Source organism: Drosophila simulans, chromosome 2R, assembly GCF_016746395.2.
Source record: "Drosophila simulans strain w501 chromosome 2R, Prin_Dsim_3.1, whole genome shotgun sequence".
Classification (NCBI taxonomy): domain Eukaryota; kingdom Metazoa; phylum Arthropoda; class Insecta; order Diptera; family Drosophilidae; genus Drosophila; species Drosophila simulans.
In genome coordinates this window covers 1965743-1993538 of record NC_052521.2, presented here as the reverse complement: position 1 = coordinate 1993538, position 27796 = coordinate 1965743, and the positions used below count along the sequence as shown (strand labels likewise).

Sequence of the window (27796 nt, the reverse complement as noted above, 5' to 3'; positions counted from 1 at the left end):
ATAATTTGGCAAGACCCACTCAAGCTCTCCATAAATTAAGATATTAAGACCTGCCATGGCCAATGCAGTCAGAAAGTCTTAAGCAATAAATTTAATGGCCGATCTGAGAAACAGTCGCTTTCATACCGGCCGCTGCGTCCGAGATCTCGCCGTTCATACGGACGGATAATGCCGGATCTACTCAGATAATGGTGATTAAGATATACATACTTATCAAAGAATTTTTTATTCTACGAGTAAGTCTAACTTAATAAGACAGTTTTAGTAATTTACCTTTAAGTCTGTTGGATTTCCGGACGCATCGCCAAATAAATGATCCATTTCCTCAATTTTGCAGCTAATCTTTTCGTATAATTTCATTTTAATTTCAATTTGAATGTGTATCTTTTTTAAACCATTTTCCAACGTAGAAGATTTATTTTCTGCATTCTTTAATTTTGTTTTCGTACTATCATTATAGGCTCTTTCATTAAAAACTACGCATCTTAGTTTTTCAACCTCAAGCATTGATATTGACAATTGATTTTGAACTTTAGATAATGATAAATCGACATTTCGACGTTTTTCCTGAGATTTACCTAATAGCTTCAAACGGTAAGCGGTAGCCTTGTCTGTTATTAAGTGATCCTGCGCTAACCTTAAAATTGTTTCCTCAGTGCGAAACTTTTGCGTAAAAAATTTATCCAAGGCGATGTCTAGTTTTCGAATTTCTGTGAATAGATGAGTTCCCTCTCGTAAAGCATCTTGTAAATCAGCTTCTGTTGTATTCAAAAACTCTGGCAGGTCATCTAGCTTTGCTTGCATCTTCGAAAGAGATTCGCTTTCATCCTGACCTTAAAATAATATACAAGAAAACTGGTTAGAATAAAAACTTTTTTTTCGTTTTGTATAGATTTTATTAATTGATAAGCGTCTCCCAGCGTCTCCATAAGTAAAATACAAGATGTTTAAATGCTTTCATGAATTGATAGATATTGGGAATATAATGAGAAACAAGTTAAAAACTGTTCAAAGTGTGGGCGTGACCGGTTTGGCGGCTTTAGGACGTTGTGTGGTGTGGTGTGGCAAAAAGTTTTTTGGCAAATCGATAGAAATTTGAACTGTTGAACTGAACTTCAACCCCGACGCACGTGTTTTTGACAGAGCTCCAGTTAATATTGAAGTTTAAGTGGAAAATTCAAGCCTAAGTGCAATCATCATATAAAAGCGAAAAGACGCTAACACATTTATATGTGTTAAAAACCTTATATATCTCTGTGAACAAGATAAACTAAAAAAAAAGTGAAAACAATAAACAAAAAAAAAATATGAGCGCATCCGACGCTCAAGCTAAACAAAACAAAAACAACTCCTACCTCTCATTCACCCACATATCAAAATACACAAACAATTATCAAAGCTTACACCCTAAGAGATGAAGGAGCGCGATCTTGCTTTCCAGCATTGGAGAGACCCAACAGTTACTCTCAGCACAGGAGCGCAGAATGCACCAACAACAACTTCCGCTACACCAATAGACACACACTTAACTCTCCCGTTCACATCAGTTACGCTTTCAGCTCTCCCACTCTCAACTCTTCCGCTCTCAGCAACTTCAGAAACCAATACCACAACTGCAGCAACTATAGCAGCAACAACCACAGTTTGCTATGCTTCAAAGCCGATATGCTCTTCTTCAGCGAATATTATATCGCCCACAACCTCAATACCCGCTTCAACAACAATAAGCAAAACTCAATCCTCTCTCCCAAACCAACAAAACTTAAAACGTCACCGAGACAATCAGTCTGCAAACGGTTCCAAAGATATCTTAAATAACAACAAGAAACAGAGGAATAATGCTCAAACCCGCTACCCAAAAAACACTCAAAGAGTACTGGCTAGCCGAGCCACACTCAAGCAACCGTTTTGAGCTATTAGCACAAGATGAAGACGAAAACCAAACTGATAATGGGGAAAATGCAACTATAAATACGCAAATGCAAATTGAGCATAAATAAGCAAAACCGCCCCCTATATATGTATGTACAAAATGTTGAAAACATATACGCACTAACTACTGCTTTAAATTCATTGGAAGAAACACGATATGAATTAAAAGCACTGTCAACTAATGAAATAAAAATAAAGCCACTAGAAACTACTCACTATTACGACATATTAAGACTATTAAAAGATAAATCGACCAAATACTACACCTTCAGACCAAAAGACCAGAGAGGGTTTAAGGTAATTCTTCGTAACGTCCATTATGCTACAGACAAAGACGATATTATCAATGAACTAGCTCAGCAAGGGCATGAAGTTATAAATTTACACAACATCCAGACGACTCCAAACAACCATTGCCTTTATTCTCTATTGAACTCGAAATGAAAGACAATAATAAAGACATTTATAAAATTGAGCACCTACTTCATTGCAAAGTAATCTTTGAGCCACCTCGGCCAAAGCGAACACTTCCTCAATGTACAAACTGACAAAAATATGAACATACAAAAAATTACTGCACCAAAGACCCTACTTGCGTAGAGTGCGCTGGAAAACACAGCTTATCATTCTGTACTATTAACACAAGATCGGACAGAACAAGCATTAAATGTGCACTATGCAGTGAAAACCCTACTGCAAACTATAATGGTTGTATGGTTTACAAAAGCACTGCAAATTCAAAAATACCCAACTCTTCGGAAAAAAAAAAACGACACACATCAAACGACACAACACAGTACAAAAAATAAGACGCCAGCTTTATCCTATGCCGAAGTCTAAATAAAAACCAAGTAACTAGCCATCAAACCAACTCAACAACTCAACCTACTATTGTACCTGATAAACAGCCTTCAACTCAATTAGGCCAAACTGCACATAATGATTTTGACGAACTTAAACAAATTATGAAACAATTAATAGCCCAAATGATAAATATGATGAATATTTTCACGCTTTTATTATCTAAACTTGACAAATAGACAACTAAAAAACGCCATCTGAATTGCTAACGGACTTTCACGCCATTTACTTCAACTAAAAACATTCAATGAAAAGCTAATTGACGTCATGCTCATTTCTAAATTATACTCAACTGAGGAAACCTATATAAACATACCTATCTATAATATTTTCTCTACTAATCACCCGGACGGTAAGGCCCGTGGTGGTACTGCAGTAATGATTAAAAAAAGCATTAAGTGCATAGAGATCGATGGATTCAAAAAGGACTACATACAGGCTACAACTATATCGACCTCAGACACAACGGTTCCAATAAATATATCTGAAGTTTATTGCCCACCTAAATTTAATAATACAAAAGACCAATACCTCGATTTTCTAAAATCACTGGGAAATCGGTACTTGTCAGGAGGTGACTAAAATGCCAAACACATTTTGGAACAGAACATGGAAATAAATATCTCTCTAAAGACAAACAACGAACTGGACTCTGCAATAGCATATTTAAATGACAACATCTGCAGGAACGCATATATTAGAGACAAAATCAGGCAAAAGCTTAAGCCTAGGAGAATATGGGAAAGAACTAGGCATACAGAAGATAAAAACAAACTTAATAGAGCAACACACGAGATCGAGAGAATTCTCAGGGAAGACAAAGATAATCGGCTTCAATACTACATTAGCAAACTAGGAACATCCTTATCTACAAATTATTCCCTGTGGAACGCGACCAAAAAATTGACGAACTCAACTATACACAAGCCACCTATAAAAAGAAACAAAAACACATGCGCGTGATCAAACAAAAAAAAGCAGACACTCTTAAAACATCATTTACCAATGACATGAACAACGGCAATGCTGAGACTCCAACACAAATCACTAACTTAAATTGCGCAATTAAAACTATAACAAAGACAGAAATTAAATCTCACATAAAACAAATTAAAGACAAGAAAGTTCCCGGATATGATTTAATCGGAAGAAAAATTCTTAAAGAACTACCGGACGCTATAATCACCTATATTAGAAACTTGTTTAACGGAATCCTTCGATTGCAGTACTTTCCCATAACAATCAGCTTATTATTATATTATTATTAATATAATTATTATAATTATATTATTATAATTATATTATTAGCTATATTATTACCTGTCATCTCAAAAGTATTTGAAAAAGTCCTATTTAATAGAATCGAGACAATCGTAAAGCAAAAAAACCTAATACCTCCTCACCAATTCGGCTTTCGGAAGCAGCACTACTACACTAAATAACAGACGATTTTGACAAAAAGAAATTTAGCTATGCTGTGTACTTGGACATTGCTAAAGCATTTAACAAAGTAAAGCACAGAGGACTGCTGCATAAGCTAAAATCTAAAAAATCTAAAATCTACTACCATATAACCTATATACCATACTTCAAAGCTATATAACGGACAGATATTTCTATATTAAATACGACAATGAATGCTCAGATATTATGCCAGTGTCAGCGGGTGATTTATCAATGATCAATGATTGCGACGTTCGCAGACGATACTGTGTTAATGTGGTCAAGCGCGTGCAAAAAAACAGATGCAAATACACTACAACAAATCATGACACAAACAGTATCCTGGTTTGAGAGATGGGGTATAGAGATAAATAAAGACAAAACCCAACAAGTAATATACACAAAACGACAGCCCAAAAACTTCGCAATTGAAATCAATGACAATCAAATATTATTACACCCATAGGCCAAGTACCTTGGACAAACTCAAAGCTAACATGGAAACAGCACATTCTAAATGAAATTAAATAAAAAACAAATTTTGACTACCTAACTGGCTAATAGGAAAACACTCAAAATTAGAATTACATAATAAAACTATACAATATACAAGCTGATAATAAAACCAAAATGGACCTATGGAATACAACTCTGGGGAACTGCCAGTAAATCCCACTTACAGCTAATTCAGCGAACGCAATCAAAAATGCTTAAAATAATCACAAATCCGAATGGTACATTAGAAACGAAGATATCCATAATGATTTAAACATAGAAATAGTCAACGAAACTATTAAAAAAAACAGCAAAAAACACACAAATCAACTACTTAGCCATCAAAACTCAAACTTGAGACAAATATTTTTTTTTTTTTTTGTAAATTTAATTTTATTAATTGGAACTAAATAAGTTTACTGCTACCTATGTGGCAGCTTGATCAGGTTTTACATAAAATTTTACAGCAAAGGCATACCAATATATACATTACTTATACATTACTTTGGGATGGGAGATCATGTGGGTGGAATCTTTTTAGCCTTCTTTTTTCGGGGGATGGATAAGCCTTCTCGCCAGGGTGTTGGGGTGGGAACCTAGTCGCCGCATATAACTTTCCGCATGGGTCCTCAATACATCGCCAATCTTTGGAATATTAAGATCTCTTTCTGTTTAGCTATTGAGCTTTTTCAATAGCTGTTGCGAATAATAAAAAACCGAAGAAAGTTTGTTCTTATTACGACAGTTTTATTTTGCGAATTGTTATTCTTTTACGATAGCGATAATTGAATGCGTAAGTTTAGTCTTTTCCGAAACACGAAGAATTGGCAACTGGTGGGCAGGCAGCCGAAATGCAGCGCCCAAGCTTAACGTAGGTAGCTAACAACAACAAACAAGGAATGAGCGCCGTACAGATAAATGCGTGCGAGAACAGCGGTTTGCACTATGGGCATCGCAACTGATACCACTGACTAATTTGGCTTATAATATTAAAGAATATGTGATTAGTCTACTGCACAGTTTTGACGAATGACCAAACATCCTCCCCCCATTGGAAGCTTGGCTTCCAACAGAGTCCTCAAGGGGAAGCAGACACAGCTTGTTCACCGCCTTGGTAACCGTCTTCCTCCCCCCAATAGGCCAATATTGGGATCGACTTGCATCCAGAAGAGGCATGAAGATCGCTTTCATGGTAATGCGTAATAATTGTTTTGTCAGGACAAACAGCTTTTGGCCAGTCTCTTTCAGGCTCCGTAAGATAGGGTCCATGCGCCCAGAATGACGATTCGCTAGGCTCAGACGGCAGGGATCCTCTGGATAAGATGTCAGCCGGATTTAAAGCTGTTGGAACATAACGCCAAGCCGTGACATCTGTCAGCTCCTGAATGGCAGCAACCCTATTTGCCACAAATATGTTTTCCTTGCTGGCTGAAGAAGGAACGCGTGAAGCTATTAAGGCGCTACCGCAAGGGCGCGCGCAGCCTCCAGACACAACCCAGCCCAGACGAGTTTTTTGAAGCAGGGGCAGTCCTGGCAACAACTTTATCTGACCTACGCACAGCAGCTCATAAAACAGGCTAGCTCCTATTAACATGTCAACACGCTGAGCTTTATGAAATTCCGGGTCGGCGAGCTGCAGGTTTTCTGGAATCTTCCAGTCCCCAATGTCCACATTAGCACTTGGCTGGCGATCCGTGATATTGGGAGCGATAACTGCTGTTATGCTCGTTGAGAAGTCCGAAGTGACAGACCGAATCGCAATTCCTACCGAAAATCCATCAGTCGCGAAATTGGAGTCTCCGATTCCAGTGACGGAGCCGGACGACCTCGACCTCTTAAGTTGCAATTGATTTGCAAACCGATAGGTGACCAAGTGCAGTTGAGAGCCAGAATCTAACAAGGCCCTGCAGGGAACGAACAGTCCCGATCGATTCTGCACTAGAACGGTTGCAGTGGCTAGCAGCACAAGGTCACTACCGAGATCCTGGGCAATTAGAGTAGACGAATTCGAAAGCGGGGCAGAAGGCTCAGTGTGGTAGCTTGAAGACACCGGAACACGTGGCTGCGAGGAAGGCCGACCATCCAGATGGAGCAGCGTATGATGCCTGATTCCACAGGTGCGGCAGCGGCTCGAGCTGCATTGCCGTAGCTGATGACCAGCCTTTAGGCAATTTAGGCATAGTGCTAGTCTCTTTGCCTCGCGGAGACGATCTACTGGCGCTAAATCTCTAAATTGCTGGCAATAATATATGGCATGCTCTGCACTATGGCAAAGCATGCAACCAAGAGAATTTTGGGTGGTAGCAACTAGCGTCGAACGATTTCTGCCCACCTGAACGCCTGGCGCATAGGTTGCCATGGCGCAATCCACGGCCTCCAAAGTCCTACATCGCTGTTCCAGGAATGCAGCCATCGATTCCCACGACGGAATAAGGTTGGCAAAGACCGGATCCTCCAAGCGCTCCTCCCACTTAGCTTGGCTCGCCGCATCCAGCTTTTGCAGCAGCACTTGCACTATGATGCAGCCAGCGATTTGCTCAGTGGTGCCCAAACCCTTCAACGCACGAATGTGAGCGTTAAACTTGTCCGACAATTCCCGAAGCGATGCCACTGAATCATTCCGTACTACCTTTAAACCCAGAATCTCGATAATGTGCGCCTTTCTCAATGTTGGAGAGGTCCGGATAGCTGTCGATTATGCTCGTGAACACGGAGTAAAAATCAGACCAGTTTGCGTAGCCTCCGCCAAACGTTGGCAGCTGCACAGGCGGCAACGGCATCGGCCGCGGCTGCGTTTGAGGACCACTACACTGGTGGGGCACAACACCTTCCGCAAGCGTTGAGTGCGGCGCGAAATGCACATTGCGTTTGGCTATTTCCGCGCGCACACTAGCCTTGAATTCAACGATGAATTCATCGAAAGACTCGCTCATTTCACTGCCAATTTCGTCGAAGTCCAATTCCTCCAGTTCTGTATGCAGAACATTGAAGGCACCTTGCAGCTCATCAATCTGCTCCAGCCTCACCGTAAAAGTAGGATCGTCGTATCCTTTAAGCGTCTCATTAGACAGCGACGTTTGTAGCCTCTGCAACCTGCTGAACAGCGCATTGGCTTTGTGCTTTAAAAAGGTCACCCTGTTTTTTTCACCTTCTGCGGGAATAGCAACAAATCGCCTTTGATTCGGTTCAGCGGGAAGATGAGCACAAAATAGATGCCGAAAATGCAAGCGGGGTCAATGCACGCAACGATATATGTAGCAATGTATGTATATATGCAATGCTAGCTCGCTTAAACAGCCACTATCACCGAAATCTCCACTCACTTGTCCAACCGATTGCGATTTAATGTATTTATATTTATTTATTAACGGGATAAGTGCATTAATTAATGTATGCAAATTAACACTATCACGTCGGGGTCACCAAATGTTTAGCTATTGAGCTTTTTCAATAGCTGTTGCGAATAATAAAAAACCGAAGAAAGTTTGTTCTTATTACGACAGTTTTATTTTGCGAATTGTTATTCTTTTACGATAGCGATAATTGAATGCGTAAGTTTAGTCTTTTCCGAAACACGAAGAATTGGCAACTGGTGGGCAGGCAGCCGAAATGCAGCGCCCAAGCTTAACGTAGGTAGCTAACAACAACAAACAAGGAATGAGCGCCGTACAGATAAATGCGTGCGAGAACAGCGGTTTGCACTATGGGCATCGCAACTGATACCACTGACTAATTTGGCTTATAATAATAAAGAATATGTGATTAGTCTACTGCACAGTTTTGGCGGTCTGGTCTGGTTTCTATATCCCAGCCTTAGAGAGCTATTGAACAGTAGGACTAAGAAAAGTACAGCTTTGATGGGAAGGAGTTTGAGCGTCCTGTTATCTAGGAGGTCCTCACCAGGCGATTTTTTAGGTTTGAGCTTTTTGACCTGCGTTACTAACTCTTCCAAGTTAACAGGGTTTGTGGGAAGGGCCATTTGAAAAGGTTGGTCCAAGAGTGTTTGCACCCTGTTTCGGTGTTCTGTCGGAGTAAGATTCAATGGCTTAAATCTATCCTCTAAGCTGTTTGCAAAGATATCGGCCTTCTCCTTACTGGAGCCGCACCAACCACCAGCTGGATTTCTGATGGGAGCCTTTGGAATAACTTGTCTTTTAAGGTTATTCATGAGCTCCACAGCGAGTAGTTAGTCGATGCATCAGGACTTGCATTTTCCAGAATTTGATCAAAGTGGTCTTGTTTGTTTTTCACCAGAACTTTGTTAAGACGATTTGATAACCTTTTGTAAATGTTGTGGGCGCGTGCGTCTCCTGTTCTGGAAAATTCTCGTCTAGCTCTTCGTTTGAGATGTATGAGAACTGAAGCGTTTTGTGGAAGTACACTGCGTCTACTCTGGGTAGGAGAAATTCTGCTTCCCGGTGTAGCAAGTGTCGCAGCCACGTGAATTTTGTCCATGAACATCACTATAGCATCTTTGATGTCTTCTGGATAATTTATGTCCATGTTTAGGTTAATGCTTCTGTCTAGGACATTCCTAAATGTTTCGACAGAGGAGCTAGTAAGGATTTCTTTCTGGATTTATATTGGGTAGAGTGGCTTAATGTTGCTACTATAGGTAGGTGATCAGAAGATAGATCGTATTTTGTTTCAATTGAAAGTTTATTTATTGGCACTCCAATTACGATAAAAAAAGTTCAAAGCTGTTGGTGTCAGATGAGTAAAAGGGAGTTTCACCTGTAGCTAGAACTTCGCTAGAACTAGTTATGATGGCCTCTTGTAGTCGTTTTCCTCGACTGCATGCCCTTAGGTTGCCCCACCATTGGTGCTTAGCATTGTAATCCCCTCCTGCTGTACACTTGGGGCCCAATGTGATCAGTAGCTGATCAAAGTCGTTTTTAGTCCAACGCATATTTGGAGGAAGATACAGAGAAGCTATTTTGATAATACCACCACTCGTTGGTACATTGAGACTGGTGACTTGTAAATCAGTGCGCATTGTTGATATATTTTGACTATGGCGAATATTGTCTTTGATGAAGATTGCAGAACCGTCTTTTGCGGTGATACTTGGATGATTGGCATAATATTGTTCATAGCCAGGAGTGTATACTTTTAGTCCAGTGCGCATATGAGTTTCAGTAATTAGCATGATTTCTATAGAGTGCGCAATAAGAAAAAGTCGAAGTTCTTCATTCTTCTGCACTAATCCTCTTGCGTTCCATAATCCGATTTTTAAGTTTAAAAATATCATTTTTTAGAAATCAGAACGTGGACTAGGTCACGAAAAGCTTTGTTGTACTCAATTGTTTCCATGACTAATTTAAAAAGTTGATCCAATCTGGCGTATTGGCTTGGTCGAAGGCAATACTTTACAACGATCGATATAGCCAAGGGTTTTCACCATATTCAGATGGATGACAATTCCATTGCGAGCACTTGAATACACAATCGTGCCCCTCCAACATTTCACAGATTTATGAACAATCTTTTGGGAGATCTCGTTTATATAATTGTTAGCAGATTTGAAGTGGGTTGTAGTTCACGTCTCAGTCACCTTATTGTTATCCTATTAGGGTGGTCTCGAAAAAGGCAGACGCTTCTGGGAAACGAGAGCTTAGATTGGTAGTAGATTACAGGAAACTCAATTAGCTAACTGTCAACGACAAATTCCCCATTTCAAGAATGGATGAAATATAGTTTTTTTTTTTTTTTTTCTTTTTGTTGTTGTAAATTTTATTAATTGGAATTAAACAAGTTTACTGCTACCTATGTGGCATATTGACCAGTTTTTACATAAAATTTTGCAGCATAGGCATACCAATATATACATTACTTTATAAATTAAGTTATTCTAACAATATTTAATTGGGATGGGAGATCATGTGGGTGGAATCTTTTTAGCCTTCTTTTTTTCGGGGGATGGATAAGCCTTCTCGCCAGCGTGTTGGGGTATAACTTTCCGCATGGGTCCTCAATGCATCGCCTATCTTTGGAATATTATTCCAAAGTTCTGGCCGTAATTCCGTATATTTGCAACGCATACTTCCAAATTGGGGTCAGGATAGATTTATAAAGGCGAACTTTATTTGCCAATGTGAGTTTGTTTCTTCGGCGATAAGAGCCACGACATTTTTGCAGCCTTTGAAAGTAATGCTTGCTTGATCATAGTCGTATGTCTTTGAAACGTTAGTCCTCTGTCCAAAATCACCCCGAGGTATTTGTAGAAGGTCTCGTGTCGAAGTGTGGAGCCGAGCATGGAAATACCAGAGCAGTTCAAAGGCCTTTTTGTGAATGTGACGCAAGCACATTTGCTGCAATTAATGCCGATATTCCATTCCGTTGCCCACTTCTCGAAGGCCGTCACATACTCCTGTAGGCCCCTGGTTGCATCACTTATGCTTGTACTCCTGACAAATACCGATGACAGAGTTGGAACCAAGAAGATTAAAACGCAGAACTCCAACAGAATTAAATTATTAAATTATTAATGCGTATTCTTGCACTGGGAAGGGCCGCTGGTAATAAATTATAAAAAAATATCCAACAGTCAGTTTCGTGCGGTTTTAGGGCGTTAGAGTGGGCGTTGCAAATAGTTTTTTTTTGCAAATCGCTAAAAGTTTACAAGACTAATAAAATTATGAAGTAATATCCATAGCGTGAGCGTGGCAAAAAGTCATTTGGCAAATCGATAGAAATTTAAAAGTCTAATTAAATTATGAAAAAATATCCATAAATTGTTGAAATATGTGGGCGTGTCAGTTGTGTGCGGTTTTGGGGCGTTGATGTGGGCGTATCAACATAGCTCAACAAACTTGCGTTGCGTCTTTGTCTCTTAAATTTGTGTGCTGAATCTCAACTTCTAGCTTTTATAGTTCCTGAGATCTCGACGTTCATATGGACGATGGGCATTCGGACTTCGGACAGTCAGTGGCGCCCTCCCTTGGGAATTATCCCGGTTTGCTCTGGGATTACTCTTAAATGTCCGAAATATGTCCGATGGCCCAAGGCGGGAGAGGATTTGGAATATGTGTGAAATTATTAGAAACAGTGAGTTCAAACGTTAGTGAGTTAGAGTAGAGAGAGATCGATAAAAATTTACAATACTAATAAAATTATGAAAAAATAATTTTTAATTTTTTTTTTGATGTGGGCGTATCAACATAGCTCAACAAACTTGCGTTGCGTCTTTGTCTCTTAAATTTGTGTGCTAAATCTCAACCTTCTAGCTTTTATAGTTAATAAAAGGAAACAAAGATTTTCAGCTAGAAATAGGAGATCAAGTCTGGCTAACAAACGAGACAGGTCACAAATTAGATTTTAAGTACACTGTACCAAATAAAATAGATAGTGTAGAAAACAATGAAAATATAATAATATAAAAATAAAAACTAAAAACAAAAAGTACATTAAAATAGATTAATGCTTTTTTAATCATAATGCATAGTATGACCATAAATATATGATATATAATATATAAGAAATAACACACATATTTTTATTATTTCATTTTAAAAAATATACACAAAACAAAAAATAAATAAAATTTAACATTTATTCACGCATAATACCAATTATAAAGCATAATAATTAAATTCGTTAAAAAATGTTTATAAAATGACAAAATTTATGTGGAGTGCAAGAGTCAGCAAATTCCCACAATCGAACCACATAAGCGATGCATGTGTATACAACGAAGGAAAGAGTTACGAACTGCTTTTTTCCCTTAGTGGCAGTGCCGCTAGCTCAGGCTTTTGTCAGGGCAGGGTTTTCTCCGTGCCACACAGCTCGCAACATAAACATCGATAACTACCGACGCTTCACGACTCTACATACAACAAACGAATTAAATTAACATAAACGATAAAATCGTACAGTTCTGGTGGTCGCAGATGTTATGACCACGCGCACCCACCCTACCTTGGATGCCCGAAGGATTTGTGGACATCACCTATTATCCACACGTCGAAGTCGCTCAAGACGACTAAGACGTCTCCATCTCCCCTACAGAGAACACTCACTTAAACATTCTGGTATGCTTTCTTGTTTTATTACACATAAATGTAAGCAATAATAGTGATGGCAGCGCGATAGCACATGTGGCAACACTGCAGGAAAATATCGATAGGATTAGGAGAGCAGTTGGCTGAAATGATCGAAGAAGAAGTTGCAGATCGTGAAGGTAGAGGGGAGTCGTAGCCAAGAAGTCAAGTAGAAGTACCACCCAAAACACCCACTTTAATCATGGTGGACCGAAAAATCTGGTATGGGCTTGTTTTTTTTACAATGGTATGAGTCCATAACATCTGATTTATGGTATTATAGACCAAAACGCATATGCAAATATACTTAGTGATGTCTTACTGTCATATTCTGAATATAATATGCCCTTAAAATAGACATTCCAACAGGATAATGATACGAAACGCAGAAGCAAATCGGCTAAGAATAGGTTCACCCAAAATAGAATGGATGTAATGCCGTGGACAGCATCATCTTTCTATTTAAACCCGATTGAAAACCTGTGGGGGGACATTAAACAATATGTGTCGAAAAACTTCCCGATGTCTAAGGCTCAGATTTGGCAAGTTGTGCAGGATACATGGTCAAAAATACCCCTCAAACGTTGCCAGGACCTGGTGGACTCCATTTCGCGTGGGTGTAAGGCTGTGCTGGCTAACAAAGGCTATCCAACCAAGTATAAGGCCCTAATTAACACATTAAAAAGAAAAACTAAGTTCGTTCTAAGTCAAGCTGATTTTTTTTACTATTTTTTCATAGCACTGCTATTTTAGTGAACACCTGAATTTCTGCCCATTATGTTGTTTTAATCTATATTTTCGAAAATATTGAAGAAATAAAAGTGAAACACTTGCTAAAATGTTTGAAATTAAATTCCTAACGATATTAGCAAAAAAATTTGACCATTAAAATTGTAAATCATAGGAACTTTTTATCCTAAACTCGCAGGTCTCAAGCACTGCTATTTTTTTGAACACAGCTATATTATATATTTATTATTTGATTCTCAACAATATACAAAAAAAAAATTCCAACTATCATTTATTCTCGCATAATTATAAACAATCATTCGATCGATACGTCAGTAAAGTTCAACAACAGTGGATAAGATGCGTTAAACTTGCAATTTGTGCCCACTGGGCCCATCTCTCTGTCGACTTCTCAAAAACAGTAAACACCAGAGTGAAACTGAAAACGACCCTGCCCATTGGGCTGGTGACTTGTCTCTCACGCACAGGCCGGCATGAGATAAGAAAATGATTTCTATTTTTTCCAAGTTGAAAATTTAGTTATTTATTAAATGGATAAAAACACACCTTCTAGTCCACCGCTCTCGAAAGAGCTGAATCGATTCGAGAAGATGAAGAAACTCATTGAACATAGTCCAGCAGAGATGCGAGCCATGATTGCCTCAAGGCAATACGTTTCTTTTGGCCTTTCACAAGGAAGTCTTGGTAAAACCAGCTCTGCTTCAACAGTAACTAATACAGTTACCACTTCTCTTGCTTGTTCAACAACAACAACGTACACTGTGGGGGTTTCGACAAGTACTGCTCCGACAAGTACTGTTTCGACAAGAACTGCTTCAGACGTTTCCCGTCTGTGGTGCTCGTTTCAGACCATCCCCCTTCTAGACGCAGGAACGGAACCCTACCGATTCTGGAAAAGATCCTACAATATTGACAAAAAGCAAAGAAACTATTTCCCGTGCGTCTAAGGGAAACACAAAACAAGCTTCCCCATCAACTAGTTTGTGCAACAACCGTTTCGCACCTTTAGCTGAAGAAATAAGCCTTACCGAAGATATGGATACTGATCAGGAATCAATTGAATTTAGCGCTGACAACTCAAATATTGACCAGCCGCTTCAAGCGTCAGCTCCAAAACCTCCTCCAATATGTGTTCCTAATGTTAACAGTATCAGTAAGCTAGAAAGCACCCTCAATCAGGTAATCTCTGATGAAAAATACGACATACGTACCTCCAGATCAGGAATCTCTCGAATCTACACAGCAGATGCAACGTCATTCAGAAGAGTGGTTCGTAACTTGACTGCCCTGAATTGCCAGTTTTGGCATCATCAACTGCGTGAGGAAAAACCATATAGGCTGGTGCTGAAGAACATACACTCAACTGTCCCAAGAGAAGAAAACGAGCGCTGCTTCACAGACAAAGGCTTTGAACATCTACTCCCCAAGGAAGCCTGACTGGAATATAATCTTGGCTGATGGAAATGACGACGAAGAAGCCATTATCGCACAAACTAGACAAAATCTGTTCTTTGCAAATCTTAACCCGACTCCAAATGTGGCCGAGTCTCTAAAAGTTAGCCGTATTTGAAGGCACAGGGTTACAGTGGAGAAGGCTACTCGCAACAAGGACATAGCTCAATGTTACAATTGCCAAGATTTTGGCCACACCCGCAATCGCTGTCATTTAAGCCCAGTTTGCAGAAATTGTGCGGATGAGCATCCTACCGGTTCTAAATAAAGTGAGACACATCTAAACAATCAACACGTATGTGCAAACTGCATGGAGAATCACCCTGCCAGTTTTAAAGGCTGCAAAGTCAGAATAGAATTGAGTAAAAAATTAATGCCAGGGCCTAGACCACCCAACTACACCATTAACAAAAATAATGAAATCCGCCATGTACAATACGCGTCGTCGTCAGCTGTCAGAAATGGAGTCTCCTTTGCTGACATTAGAACTAAAGCTGAAAACAACTACTGCGTTCCTGCTAAGAACACAATCCCTATAAATACTGGGGAGCAACACAACTCTAACAGGAACCTTGCCACTCTCAAGAAGGCAATCTTGGACATTAACGCCAGATTGGATAAACTTTTTAAATTAGTCATGGAAACAATTGAGTCCAACACAGCTTTTCGTGACCTAGTCCACGTTCTGATTTCTAAAAAAATGATAGTTTTAAACTTAAAAATCGGATTATGGAACGCAAGAGGATTTGTACAGAAGAACGAAGAACTTCGACTTTTTCTTATTGCCCACTCTATAGACATCATGAAAATTACTGAAACTCATATGCGCCCTGGACTAAAAGTAAACACTCCTGACTATGAACAATTTTATATATTTTTTATATAATATTATGCCAATCATCCAAGTAACACCGCAAAAGACGGTTCTGCAATCTTCATAAAAGACAATATTCGCCACAATCAAAATAAATCAACAATGCGCACTGATTTACAAGTCACCAGTCTCGATGTACCAACGAGTGGTGGTATTATCAAAATAGCTTCTCTGTATCTTCCTCCAAATATGCGTTGGATTAAAAACGACTTTGATCAGCTACTGATCACATTGGGCCCCAAGTGTACAGCAGGAGGGGATTACAATGCTAAGCACCAATGGTGGGGCAACCTAAGGGCATGCAGTCGAGGAAAACGACTACAAGAGGCCATCATAACTAGTTCTAGCGAAGTTCTAGCTACAGGTGAAACTCCCTTTTACTCATCTGACACCAACAGCTTTGAACTTTTTTTATCGTAATTGGAGTGCCAATAAATAAACTTTCAATTGAAACAAAATACGATCTATCTTCTGATCACCTACCTATAGTAGCAACATTAAGCCACTCTACCCAATATAAATCTAGAAAGAAATCCTTACTAGCTCCTCTGTCGAAACATTTAGGAATGTCCTAGACAGAAGCATTAACCTAAACATGGACATAAATTATCCAGAAGACATCAAAGATGCTATAGTGATGTTCATGGACAAAATTCACGTGGCTGCGACACTTGCTACACCGGGAAGCAGAATTTCTCCTACCCAGAGTAGACGCAGTGTACTTCCACAAAACGCTTCAGTTCTCATACATCTCAAACGAAGAGCTAGACGAGAATTTTCCAGAACAGGAGACGCACGCGCCCACAACATTTACAAAAGGTTATCAAATCGTCTTAACAAAGTTCTGGTGAAAAACAAACAAGACCACTTTGATCAAATTCTGGAAAATGCAAGTCCTGATGCATCGACTAACTACTCGCTGTGGAGCTCATGAATAACCTTAAAAGACAAGTTATTCCAAAGGCTCCCATCAGAAATCCAGCTGGTGGTTGGTGCGGCTCCAGTAAGGAGAAGGCCGATATCTTTGCAAACAGCTTAGAGGATAGATTTAAGCCATTGAATCTTACTCCGACAGAACACCGAAACAGGGTGCAAACACTCTTGGACCAACCTTTTCAAATGGCCCTTCCCACAAACCCTGTTAACTTGGAAGAGTTAGTAACGCAGGTCAAAAAGCTCAAACCTAAAAAATCGCCTGGTGAGGACCTCCTAGATAACAGGACGCTCAAACTCCTTCCCATCAAAGCTGTACTTTTCTTAGTCCTACTGTTCAATAGCTCTCTAAGGCTGGGATATAGAAACCAGACCAGACCGCCAAAACTGTGCAGTAGACTAATCACATATTCTTTATTATTATAAGCCAAATTAGTCAGTGGTATCAGTTGCGATGCCCATAGTGCAAACCGCTGTTCTCGCACGCATTTATCTGTACGGCGCTCATTCCTTGTTTGTTGTTGTTAGCTACCTACGTTAAGCTTGGGCGCTGCATTTCGGCTGCCTGCCCACCAGTTGCCAATTCTTCGTGTTTCGGAAAAGACTAAACTTACGCATTCAATTATCGCTATCGTAAAAGAATAACAATTCGCAAAATAAAACTGTCGTAATAAGAACAAACTTTCTTCGGTTTTTTATTATTCGCAACAGCTATTGAAAAAGCTCAATAGCTAAACATTTGGTGACCCCGACGTGATAGTGTTAATTTGCATACATTAATTAATGCACTTATCCCGTTAATAAATAAATATAAATACATTAAATCGCAATCGGTTGGACAAGTGAGTGGAGATTTCGGTGATAGTGGCTGTTTAAGCGAGCTAGCATTGCATATATACATACATTGCTACATATATCGTTGCGTGCATTGACCCCGCTTGCATTTTCGGCATCTATTTTGTGCTCATCTTCCCGCTGAACCGAATCAAAGGCGATTTGTTGCTATTCCCGCAGAAGGTGAAAAAAACAGGGTGACCTTTTTAAAGCACAAAGCCAATGCGCTGTTCAGCAGGTTGCAGAGGCTACAAACGTCGCTGTCTAATGAGACGCTTAAAGGATACGACGATCCTACTTTTACGGTGAGGCTGGAGCAGATTGATGAGCTGCAAGGTGCCTTCAATGTTCTGCATACAGAACTGGAGGAATTGGACTTCGACGAAATTGGCAGTGAAATGAGCGAGTCTTTCGATGAATTCATCGTTGAATTCAAGGCTAGTGTGCGCGCGGAAATAGCCAAACGCAATGTGCATTTCGCGCCGCACTCAACGCTTGCGGAAGGTGTTGTGCCCCACCAGTGTAGTGGTCCTCAAACGCAGCCGCGGCCGATGCCGTTGCCGCCTGTGCAGCTGCCAACGTTTGGCGGAGGCTACGCAAACTGGGCGGATTTTTACTCCGTGTTCACGAGCATAATCGACAGCCATCCGGACCTCTCCAACATTGAGAAATTTCAACATCTGCGGTCATGTTTGAGGGATTCAGCGCTGGAAACTATCCGATAATTGGAGATTTCAAACAGCAATTACGAAGCGGCTTTAGAGTTGCTTCAAAAAAGGTTTGATAATCGGCGTCTCGTTTTTCAGGGGCACATTACCGAGATTCTGGGTTTAAAGGTAGTACGGAATGATTCAGTGGCATCGCTTCGGGAATTGTCGGACAAGTTTAACGCTCACATTCGTGCGTTGAAGGGTTTGGGCACCACTGAGCAAATCGCTGGCTGCATCAGGCATCAGGCAGGTCATCAGCTACGGCAATGTAGCTCGAGCCGCTGCCGCACCTGTGGAATCAGGCATCATACGCTGCTCCATCTAGATGGTCGGCCTTCCTCGCAGCCACGTGTTCCGGTGTCTTCAAGCTCCCACAGTGAGCCTTCTGCCCCGCTTTCGAATTCTTCTACTCTAATTGCCCAGGATCTCGGTAGTGACCCTGTGCTGCTAGCCACTGCAACCGTTCTAGTGCAGAATCGATCGGGACTGTTCGTTCCCTGCAGGGCCTTGTTAGATTCTGGCTCTCAACTGCCCTTGGTCACCTCTCGGTTTGCAAATCAACTGCAACTTAAGAGGTCGAGGTCGTCCGGCTCCGTCCCTGGAATCGGGGATTCCAATTTAGCGACTGATGGATTCTCGGTAGGAATTGCGATACCTTGTGCTGCTAGCCACTGCAACCGTTCTAGTGCGGAATCGATCGGGACTGTTCGTTCCCTGCAGGGCCTTGTTAGATTCTGGCTCTCAACTGCACTTGGTCACCTCTCGGTTTGCAAATCAACTGCAACTTAAGAGGTCGAGGTCGTCCGGCTCCGTCCCTGGAATCGGGGATTCCAATTTCGCGACTGATGGATTCTCGGTAGGAATTGCGATTCGGTCTGTCACTTCGGACTTCTCAACGAGCATAACAGCAGTTATCGCTCCCAATATCACGGATCGCCAGCCAAGTTCTAATGTGGACATTGGGGACTGGAAGATTCCAGAAAACCTGCAGCTCGCATACCCGGAATTTCATAAAGCTCAGCGTGTTGACATGTTAATAGGAGCTAGCCTGTTTTATAAGCTGCTGTGCGTAGGTCAGATAAAGTTGTTGCCAGGACTGCCCCTGCTTCAAAAAACTCGTCTGGGCTGGGTTGTGTCTGGAGGCTGCGCGCGCCCTTGCGGTAGCGCCTTAATAGCTTCACACGTTCCTTCTTCAGCCAGCAAGGAAAACATATTTGTGGCAAATAGGGTTGCTGCCATTCAGGAGCTGACAGATGTCACGGCTTGGCGTTATGTTCCAACAGCTTTAAATCCGGCTGACATCTTATCCAGAGGATCCCTGCCGTCTGAGCCTAGCGAATCGTCACTCTGGGCGCATGGACCCGCCTATCTTACGGAGCCTGAAAGCGATTGGCCAACAGCTGTTTGCCCTGACAAAACAATTATTTCGCATTACTATGAAAGCGATCTTCATGCCGGACCTCGAGCTCTTCTGGGTGCATGTCGATCCCAATATTGGCCTATTGGGGGGAGGAAGACGGTTACCAAGGCCGTGAACAGGTGCATCAGATGTTTTTGGATTAAGCCGCGGCTGATAGAGCACATAATGGCGGACCTTCCCAAGGAGCGCTTGGAAGGATCTCACGCTGTTGAGATTGCTGGTATAGACTTCTGTGGATCCTTCTTTCACAAGTCGGATAGTCGCAACAAGCCCGCGGTTAAATGCTACGTCTGCGTATTTATATGCTTTGCAACCAAGACAGTGCACCTGGAGCTGATTAAGGATCTCTCGACAGTTGCGTTTCTGTGCGGACTCAAGAGGTTCATATGCACCCGGCGGAAGCCGAAGCAAATTTGGTCAGACAACGCCACCAACTTTGTCAGCGCCAAAAATGAACTTCTGGAACTTCGAAGGTTATTTCTCAGCAGCGAGCATCAAGGCTCCGTTCAGAATTTTTGCCTTTCGGAGACGATTGACTGGGGGTTCATCCCTCCACGGTCGCCCCACTTTGGTGGACTTTGGGAAGCAGCGGTGAAAACGGCCAAACATCATTACTACCGCGCTGTGGGTACGGCGGTTCTGACCTTCGACGAGCTGAGGACGCTGGCGTGCCACATCTCGGCTTGTTGTTAACTCCCGACCTTTAGTTCCCATTTCAGAGAACCCTGCCGATCTGGATGTCCTCACTCCGGCGCATTTTCTCAATGGTGGTCCGCCTTCGTCGTTTGACGAGCCAGATATAACGCGCCTAAACTATAATCGGCTTGACTCTTGGCAGCGCATCTCCTTTCTTCAGCAAAGATTTTGGTCGCGATGGAAGGAAGAGTACTTGACGTTGCTCCACCAGCGTTCCAAGTGGCGCACCCCAAAGCCTGGCGTAGCCGTGGACAACGTCGTTCATGTTAAGGATGAGAATCTACCCCCAATGAGATGGCCTTTGGCGAGAGTCATGCAATTGATTCCTGGCAGAGACGGCGTCGCTCGAGTTGCAGAATTGAGGACCGCGTCTGGAGTAATAAGGCGGGCAGTGAACAGGCTGTGTCTGCTTCCCCTTGAGGACTTTGTTGGAAGCCAAGCTTCCAATGGGGGGAGGATGTTGGGTCATGCAGCCGCATGATATCTCATATTCTTTAATATTATAAGCCAAATTAATCAGTGGTAGCAGTTGCGATGCCCATAGTGCAAACCGCTGTTCTCGCACGCATTTATCTGTACGGCGCTCATTCCTTGTTTGTTGTTGTTAGCCACCTACGTTAAGCTTGGGCGCTGCATTTCGCCTGTCTGCCCGCCAGTTGCCAATTCTTCGTGTTTCGGAAAAGACCAAACTTACGCATTCAATTATCGCTATCGTAAAAGAATAACAATTCGCAAAATAAAAACTGTCGTAATAAAAACAACCTTTCTTCGGTTTTTTATTATTCGCAACAGCTATTGAAAAAGCTGAATAGCTAAACACGTACCTCCAGATCGGGAATCTCTCGAATTTACACAGCAGATGCTACGTCATTCAGAAGTGTGGTTCGTAACTTGACTGCCCTGAATTGCCAGTTTTGGCATCATCACCTCCGTGAGGGAAAACCATATGGGCTGGTGCTGAAGAACATACACTCAACTGTCCCAAGAGAAGAAATAGAGCGCTGCTTCACAGACAAAGGCTTCGTTGTACTGAACATCTACTCCCCAAGGAAGCCTGGCTGGAATAAAATCTTGGCTGGTGGAAATGACGACGAAGAAGCCATTAATGCACAAACTAGACAAAATCTGTTCTTTGTCAATCTTAAGCCAACTCCGAATGTGGCCGAGTCTCTAAAAGTAAGCCGTATTGGAAGGCACAGGGTTACAGTGGAGAAGGCTACTCGCAATAAGGACAAAGCTCAATGTTACAATTGCCAAGATTTTGGCCACACCCGCAATCGCTGTCATTTAAGCCCAGTTTGCGGGAATTGTGCGGGTGAGCATCCTACTGGTTCTAAATCATGTGAGACACACCTAAACAATCAACACGTATGTGCAAACTGCATGGAGAATCACCCTGCCAGTTTTAAAGGCTTGAAAGTCAGAATAGAATTGAGTAAAAAATTAAAGCCAGGGTCTAGACCACCCAGCTACACCATTAACAGAAATAATGAAATCCGCCATGTACAATACGCGTCGTCGTCAGCTGTCAGAAATGGAGTGTCCTTTGCTGACATAAGAACTAAAGCTGAAAACAACTACTGCGTTCCTGCTAAGAACACAATCCCTATAAATACTGGGGAGCAATACAACTCTAACAGGAACCTTGCCACTCTCGAGAAGGCAATCTTGGACATTAACGCCAGATTGGATCAACTTTTTAGTCATTAGTCATGGAAACAATTGAGTACAACAAAGCTTTTCGTGACCTAGTCCACGTTCTGATTTCTAAAAAATGATATTTTTAAACTTAAAAATCGGATTATGGAACGCAAGAGGATTAGTGCAGAAGAATGAAGAACTTCGACTTTTTCTTATTGCGCACTCTATAGAAATCATGCTAATTACTGAAACTCATATGCGCACTGGACTAAAAGTATACACTCCTGGCTATGAACAATATTATGCCAATCATCCAAGTATCACCGCAAAAGACGGTTCTGCAATCTTCATCAAAGACAATATTCGCCATAGTCAAAATATATCAACAATGCGCACTGATTTACAAGTCACCAGTCTCAATGTACCAACGAGTGGTGGTATTATCAAAATAGCTTCTCTGTATCTTCCTCCAAATATGCGTTGGACTAAAAACGACTTTGATCAGCTACTGATCACATTGGGCCCCAAGTGTACAGCAGGAGGGGATTACAAAGCTAAGCACCAATGGTGGGGCAACCTAAGGGCATGCAGTCGAGGAAAACGACTACAAGAGGCCATCATAACTAGTTCTAGCGAAGTTCTAGCTACAGGTGAAACTCCCTTTTACTCATCTGACGCCAACAGCTTTGAACTTTTTTATCGTAATTGGAGTGCCAATAAATAAACTTTCAATTGAAACAAAATACGATCTATCTTCTGATCACCTACCTATAGTAGCAACATTAAGCCACTCTACCCAACATAAATCCAGAAAGAAATCCTTACTAGCTCCTCTGTCGAAACATTTAGGAATGTCCTAGACAGAAGCATTAACCTAAACATGGACATAAGTTATCCAGAAGACATCAAAGATGCTATAGTGATGTTCATGGACAAAATTCACGTGGCTGCGACACTTGCTACACCAGGAACCAGAATTTCTCCTACCCAGAGTAGACGCAGTGTACTTCAACAAAACGCTTCAGTTCTCATACATCTCAAACGAAGAGCTAGACGAGAATTTTCCAGAACAGGAGACGCACGCGCCCACAACATTTACAAAAGGTTATCAAATCGTCTTAACAAAGTTCTGGTGAAAAACAAACAAGACCACTTTGATCAAATTCTGGAAAATGCAAGTCCTGATGCATCGACTAACTACTCGCTGTGGAGCTCATGAATAACCTTAAAAGACAAATTATTCCAAAGGCTCCCATCAGAAATCCAGCTGGTGGTTGGTGCGGCTCCAGTCAGGAGAAGGCCGATATCTTTGCAAACAGCTTAGAGGATAGATTTAAGCCATTGAATCTTACTCCGACAGAACACCGAAACAGGGTGCAAACACTCTTGGACCAACCTTTTCAAATGGCCCTTCCCACAAACCCTGTTAACTTGGAAGAGTTAGTAACGCAGGTCAAAAAGCTCAAACCTAAAAAATCGCCTGGTGAGGACCTCCTAGATAACATGACGCTCAAACTCCTTCCCATCAAAGCTGTACTTTTCTTAGTCCTACTGTTCAATAGCTCTCTAGGGCTGGGACACTTTCCAAGCAAATGGAAATCTGCAATCATAACGATGATTCCGAAGCCTGGAAAGCAACCCACTGAAGTAGATGCATATAGGCCCATTAGTCTTCTATTCAAGCTATTCCAAAGTGGCATTTCGGTTTCCGAAGAAGTCATGGCACTCCAGAACAGCTACACCGAGTGACAAACTTTGCTTTGGAGGCAATGGAGGACAAGATGTATACAACAGCTGTATTCATGGATATACAACAAGCCTTTGATAGAGTTTGGCATGATGGTCTTCTAAGTAAGCTTAAGAAGCTCTTCTTATCAAAAGCTTTCTATCGAACAGATAGTTCAGTGTGGTTGTCGATGGCGACAAATCGTCTACGCGTACAATCTCAGCAGGCGTACCCCAAGGCAGTGTTTTAGGCCCGACTCTTTATTCGCTGTATACTTCTGATATGCCGGATTCCTGGTGCTGTACAGAAGTTTAATACGAAAATGTTCTTATTGCAACCTACCCAGATGACACCGCGGTCATCTAATGGTCAGGAGTACAAGCATAAGTGATGCAACCAGGAGCCTACAGGAATATGTGACGGCCTTCGAGAAGTGGGCAACGGAATGGAATATCGGCATTAATTGCAGCAAATGTGCTTGCGTCACATTCACAAAAAGGCCTTTGAACTGCTCTGGTATTTCCATGCTCGGCTCCACACTTCGACACGAGACCTTCTACAAATACCTCGGGGTGATTTTGGACAGAGGACTAACGTTTCAAAGACATATGACTATGATCAAGCAAGCATTACTTTCAAAGGCTGCAAAAATGTCGTGGCTCTTATCGCCGAAGAAACAAACTCACATTGGCAAATAAAGTTCGCCTTTATAAATCTATCCTGACCCCAATTTGGAAGTATGCGTTGCAAATATACGGAATTACGGCCAGAACTTTGGAATAATATTCCAAAGATAGGCGATGCATTGAGGACCCATGCGGAAAGTTATACCCCAACACGCTGGCGAGAAGGCTTATCCATCCCCCGAAAAAAAGAAGGCTAAAAAGATTCCACCCACATGATCTCCCATCCCAATTAAATATTGTTAGAATAACTTAATTTATAAAGTAATGTATATATTGGTATGCCTATGCTGTAAAATTTTATGTAAAAACTGGTCAATATGCCACATAGGTAGCAGTAAACTTGTTTAATTCCAATTAATAAAATTTACAACAACAAAAAGAAAAAAAAAAAAAACAATATTTCATCCATTCTTGAAATGGGGAATTTGTCGTTGACAGTTACCTAATTGAGTTTCCTGTAATCTACTACCAATCTAAGCTCTCGTTTCCCAGAAGCGTCTGCCTTTTTCGGGACCACCCTAATAGGATAACAATAAGGTGACTGAGACGTGAACTACAACCCACTTCAAATCTGCTAACAATTATATAAACGAGATCTCCCAAAAGATTGTTCATAAATCTGTGAAATGTTGGAGGGGCACGATTGTGTATTCAAGTGCTCGCAATGGAATTGTCATCCATCTGAATATGGTGAAAACCCTTGGCTATATCGATCGTTGTAAAGTATTGCCTTCGACCAAGCCAATACGCCAGATTGGATCAACTTTTTAAATTAGTCATGGAAACAATTGAGTCCAACAAAGCTTTTCGCGACCTAGTCCACTTTCTGATTTCTAAAAAATGATATTTTTAAACTTAAAAATCGGATTATGGAACGCAAGAGGATTAGTGCAGAAGAATGAAGAACTTCGACTTTTTCTTATTGCGCACTCTATAGAAATCATGCTAATTACTGAAACTCATATGCGCACTGGACTAAAAGTATACACTCCTGGCTATGAACAATATTATGCCAATCATCCAAGTATCACCGCAAAAGACGGTTCTGCAATCTTCATCAAAGACAATATTCGCCATAGTCAAAATAAATCAACAATGCGCACTGATTTACAAGTCACCAGTCTCGATGTACCAACGAGTGGTGGTATTATCAAAATAGCTTCTCCGTATCTTCCTCCAAATATGCGTTGGATTAAAAACGACTTAGATCAGCTACTGATCACATTGGGCCCCAAGTGTACAGCAGGAGGGGATTACAATGCTAAGCACCAATGGTGGGGCAACCTAAGGGCATGCAGTCGAGGAAAACGACTACAAGAGGCCATCATAACTAGTGAAACTCCCTTTTACTCATCTGACGCCAACAGCTTTGAACTTTTTTATCGTAATTGGAGTGCCAATAAATAAACTTTCAATTGAAACAAAATACGATCTATCTTCTGATCACCTACCTATAGTAGCAACATTAAGCCACTCTACACAATATAAATCCAGAAAGAAATCCTTACTAGCTCCTCTGTCGAAACATTTAGGAATGTCCTAGACAGAAGCATTAACCTAAACATGGACATAAATTATCCAGAAGACATCGAAGATGCTATAGTGATGTTCATGGACAAAATTCACGTGGCTGCGACACTTGCTACACCAGGAAGCAGAATTTCTCCTACCCAGAGTAGACGCAGTGTACTTCAACAAAACGCTTCAGTTCTCATACATCTCAAACGAAGAGCTAGACGAGAATTTTCCAGAACAGGAGACGCACGCGCCCACAACATTTACAAAAGGTTATCAAATCGTCTTAACAAAGTTCTGGTGAAAAACAAACAAGACCACTTTGATCAAATTCTGGAAAATGCAAGTCCTGATGCATCGACTAACTACTCGCTGTGGAGCTCATGAATAACCTTAAAAGACAAATTATTCCAAAGGCTCCCATCAGAAATCCAGCTGGTGGTTGGTGCGGCTCCAGTAAGGAGAAGGCCGATATCTTTGCAAACAGCTTAGAGGATAGATTTAAGCCATTGAATCTTACTCCGACAGAACACCGAAACAGGGTGCAAACACTCTTGGACCAACCTTTTCAAATGGCCCTTCCCACAAACCCTGTTAACTTGGAAGAGTTAGTAACGCAGGTCAAAAAGCTCAAACCTAAAAAATCGCCTGGTGAGGACCTCCTAGATAACAGGACGCTCAAACTCCTTCCCATCAAAGCTGTACTTTTCTTAGTCCTACTGTTCAATAGCTCTCTAGGGCTGGGACACTTTCCAAGCAAATGGAAATCTGCAATCATAACGATGATTCCGAAGCCTGGAAAGCAACCCACTGAAGTAGATGCATATAGGCCCATTAGTCTTCTATTCAAGCTATTCCAAAGTGGCATTTCGGTTTCCGAAAAAGTCATGGCACTCCAGAACAGCTACACCGAGTGACAAACTTTGCTTTGGAGGCAATGGAGGACAAGATGTATACAACAGCTGTATTTATGGATATACAACAAGCCTTTGATAGAGTTTGGCATGATGGTCTTCTAAGTAAGCTTAAGAAGCTCTTCTTATCAAAAGCTTTCTATCGAACAGATAGTTCAGTGTGGTTGTCGATGGCGACAAATCGTCTACGCGTACAATCTCAGCAGGCGTACCCCAAGGCAGTGCTTTAGGCCCGACTCTTTATTCGCTGTATACTTCTGATATGCCGGATTCCTGGTGCTGTACAGAAGTTGAATACGAAAATGTTCTTATTGCAACCTACCCAGATGACACCGCGGTCATCTAATGGTCAGGAGTACAAGCATAAGTGATGCAACCAGGAGCCTACAGGAATATGTGACGGCCTTCGAGAAGTGGGCAACGGAATGGAATATCGGCATTAATTGCAGCAAATGTGCTTGCGTCACATTCACAAAAAGGCCTTTGAACTGCTCTGGTATTTCCATGCTCGGCTCCACACTTCGACACGAGACCTTCTACAAATACCTCGGGGTGATTTTGGACAGAGGACTAACGTTTCAAAGACATACGACTATAATCAAGCAAGCATTACTTTCAAAGGCTGCAAAAATGTCGTGGCTCTTATCGCCGAAGAAACAAACTCACATTGGCAAATAAAGTTCGCCTTTATAAATCTATCCTGACCCCAATTTGGAAGTATGGGTTGCAAATATACGGAATTACGGCCAGAACTTTGGAATAATATTCCAAAGATAGGCGATGCATTGAGGACCCATGCGGAAAGTTATACCCCAACACGCTGGCGAGAAGGCTTATCCATCCCCCGAAAAAAAGAAGGCTAAAAAGATTCCACC

At 41.5% G+C, this 27796-nt stretch overlaps 1 protein-coding gene across 3 annotated transcripts in view; it reads right to left on the bottom strand.

The window, feature by feature from the left end:
* The window catches only part of LOC27208727 (RNA-directed DNA polymerase from mobile element jockey), a 77912-nt gene that overhangs the window by 37001 nt on the left and 13115 nt on the right, over positions 1 to 27796 (bottom strand). For all 3 annotated transcript variants that reach the window (XM_039292834.2, XM_039292833.2, XM_044922599.1), the window contains exon 3: positions 274 to 833. In XM_039292834.2, coding sequence (XP_039148768.2) covers positions 274 to 833 — 560 coding nt within the window. The remainder of the gene's footprint in view (positions 1 to 273; positions 834 to 27796) is intronic.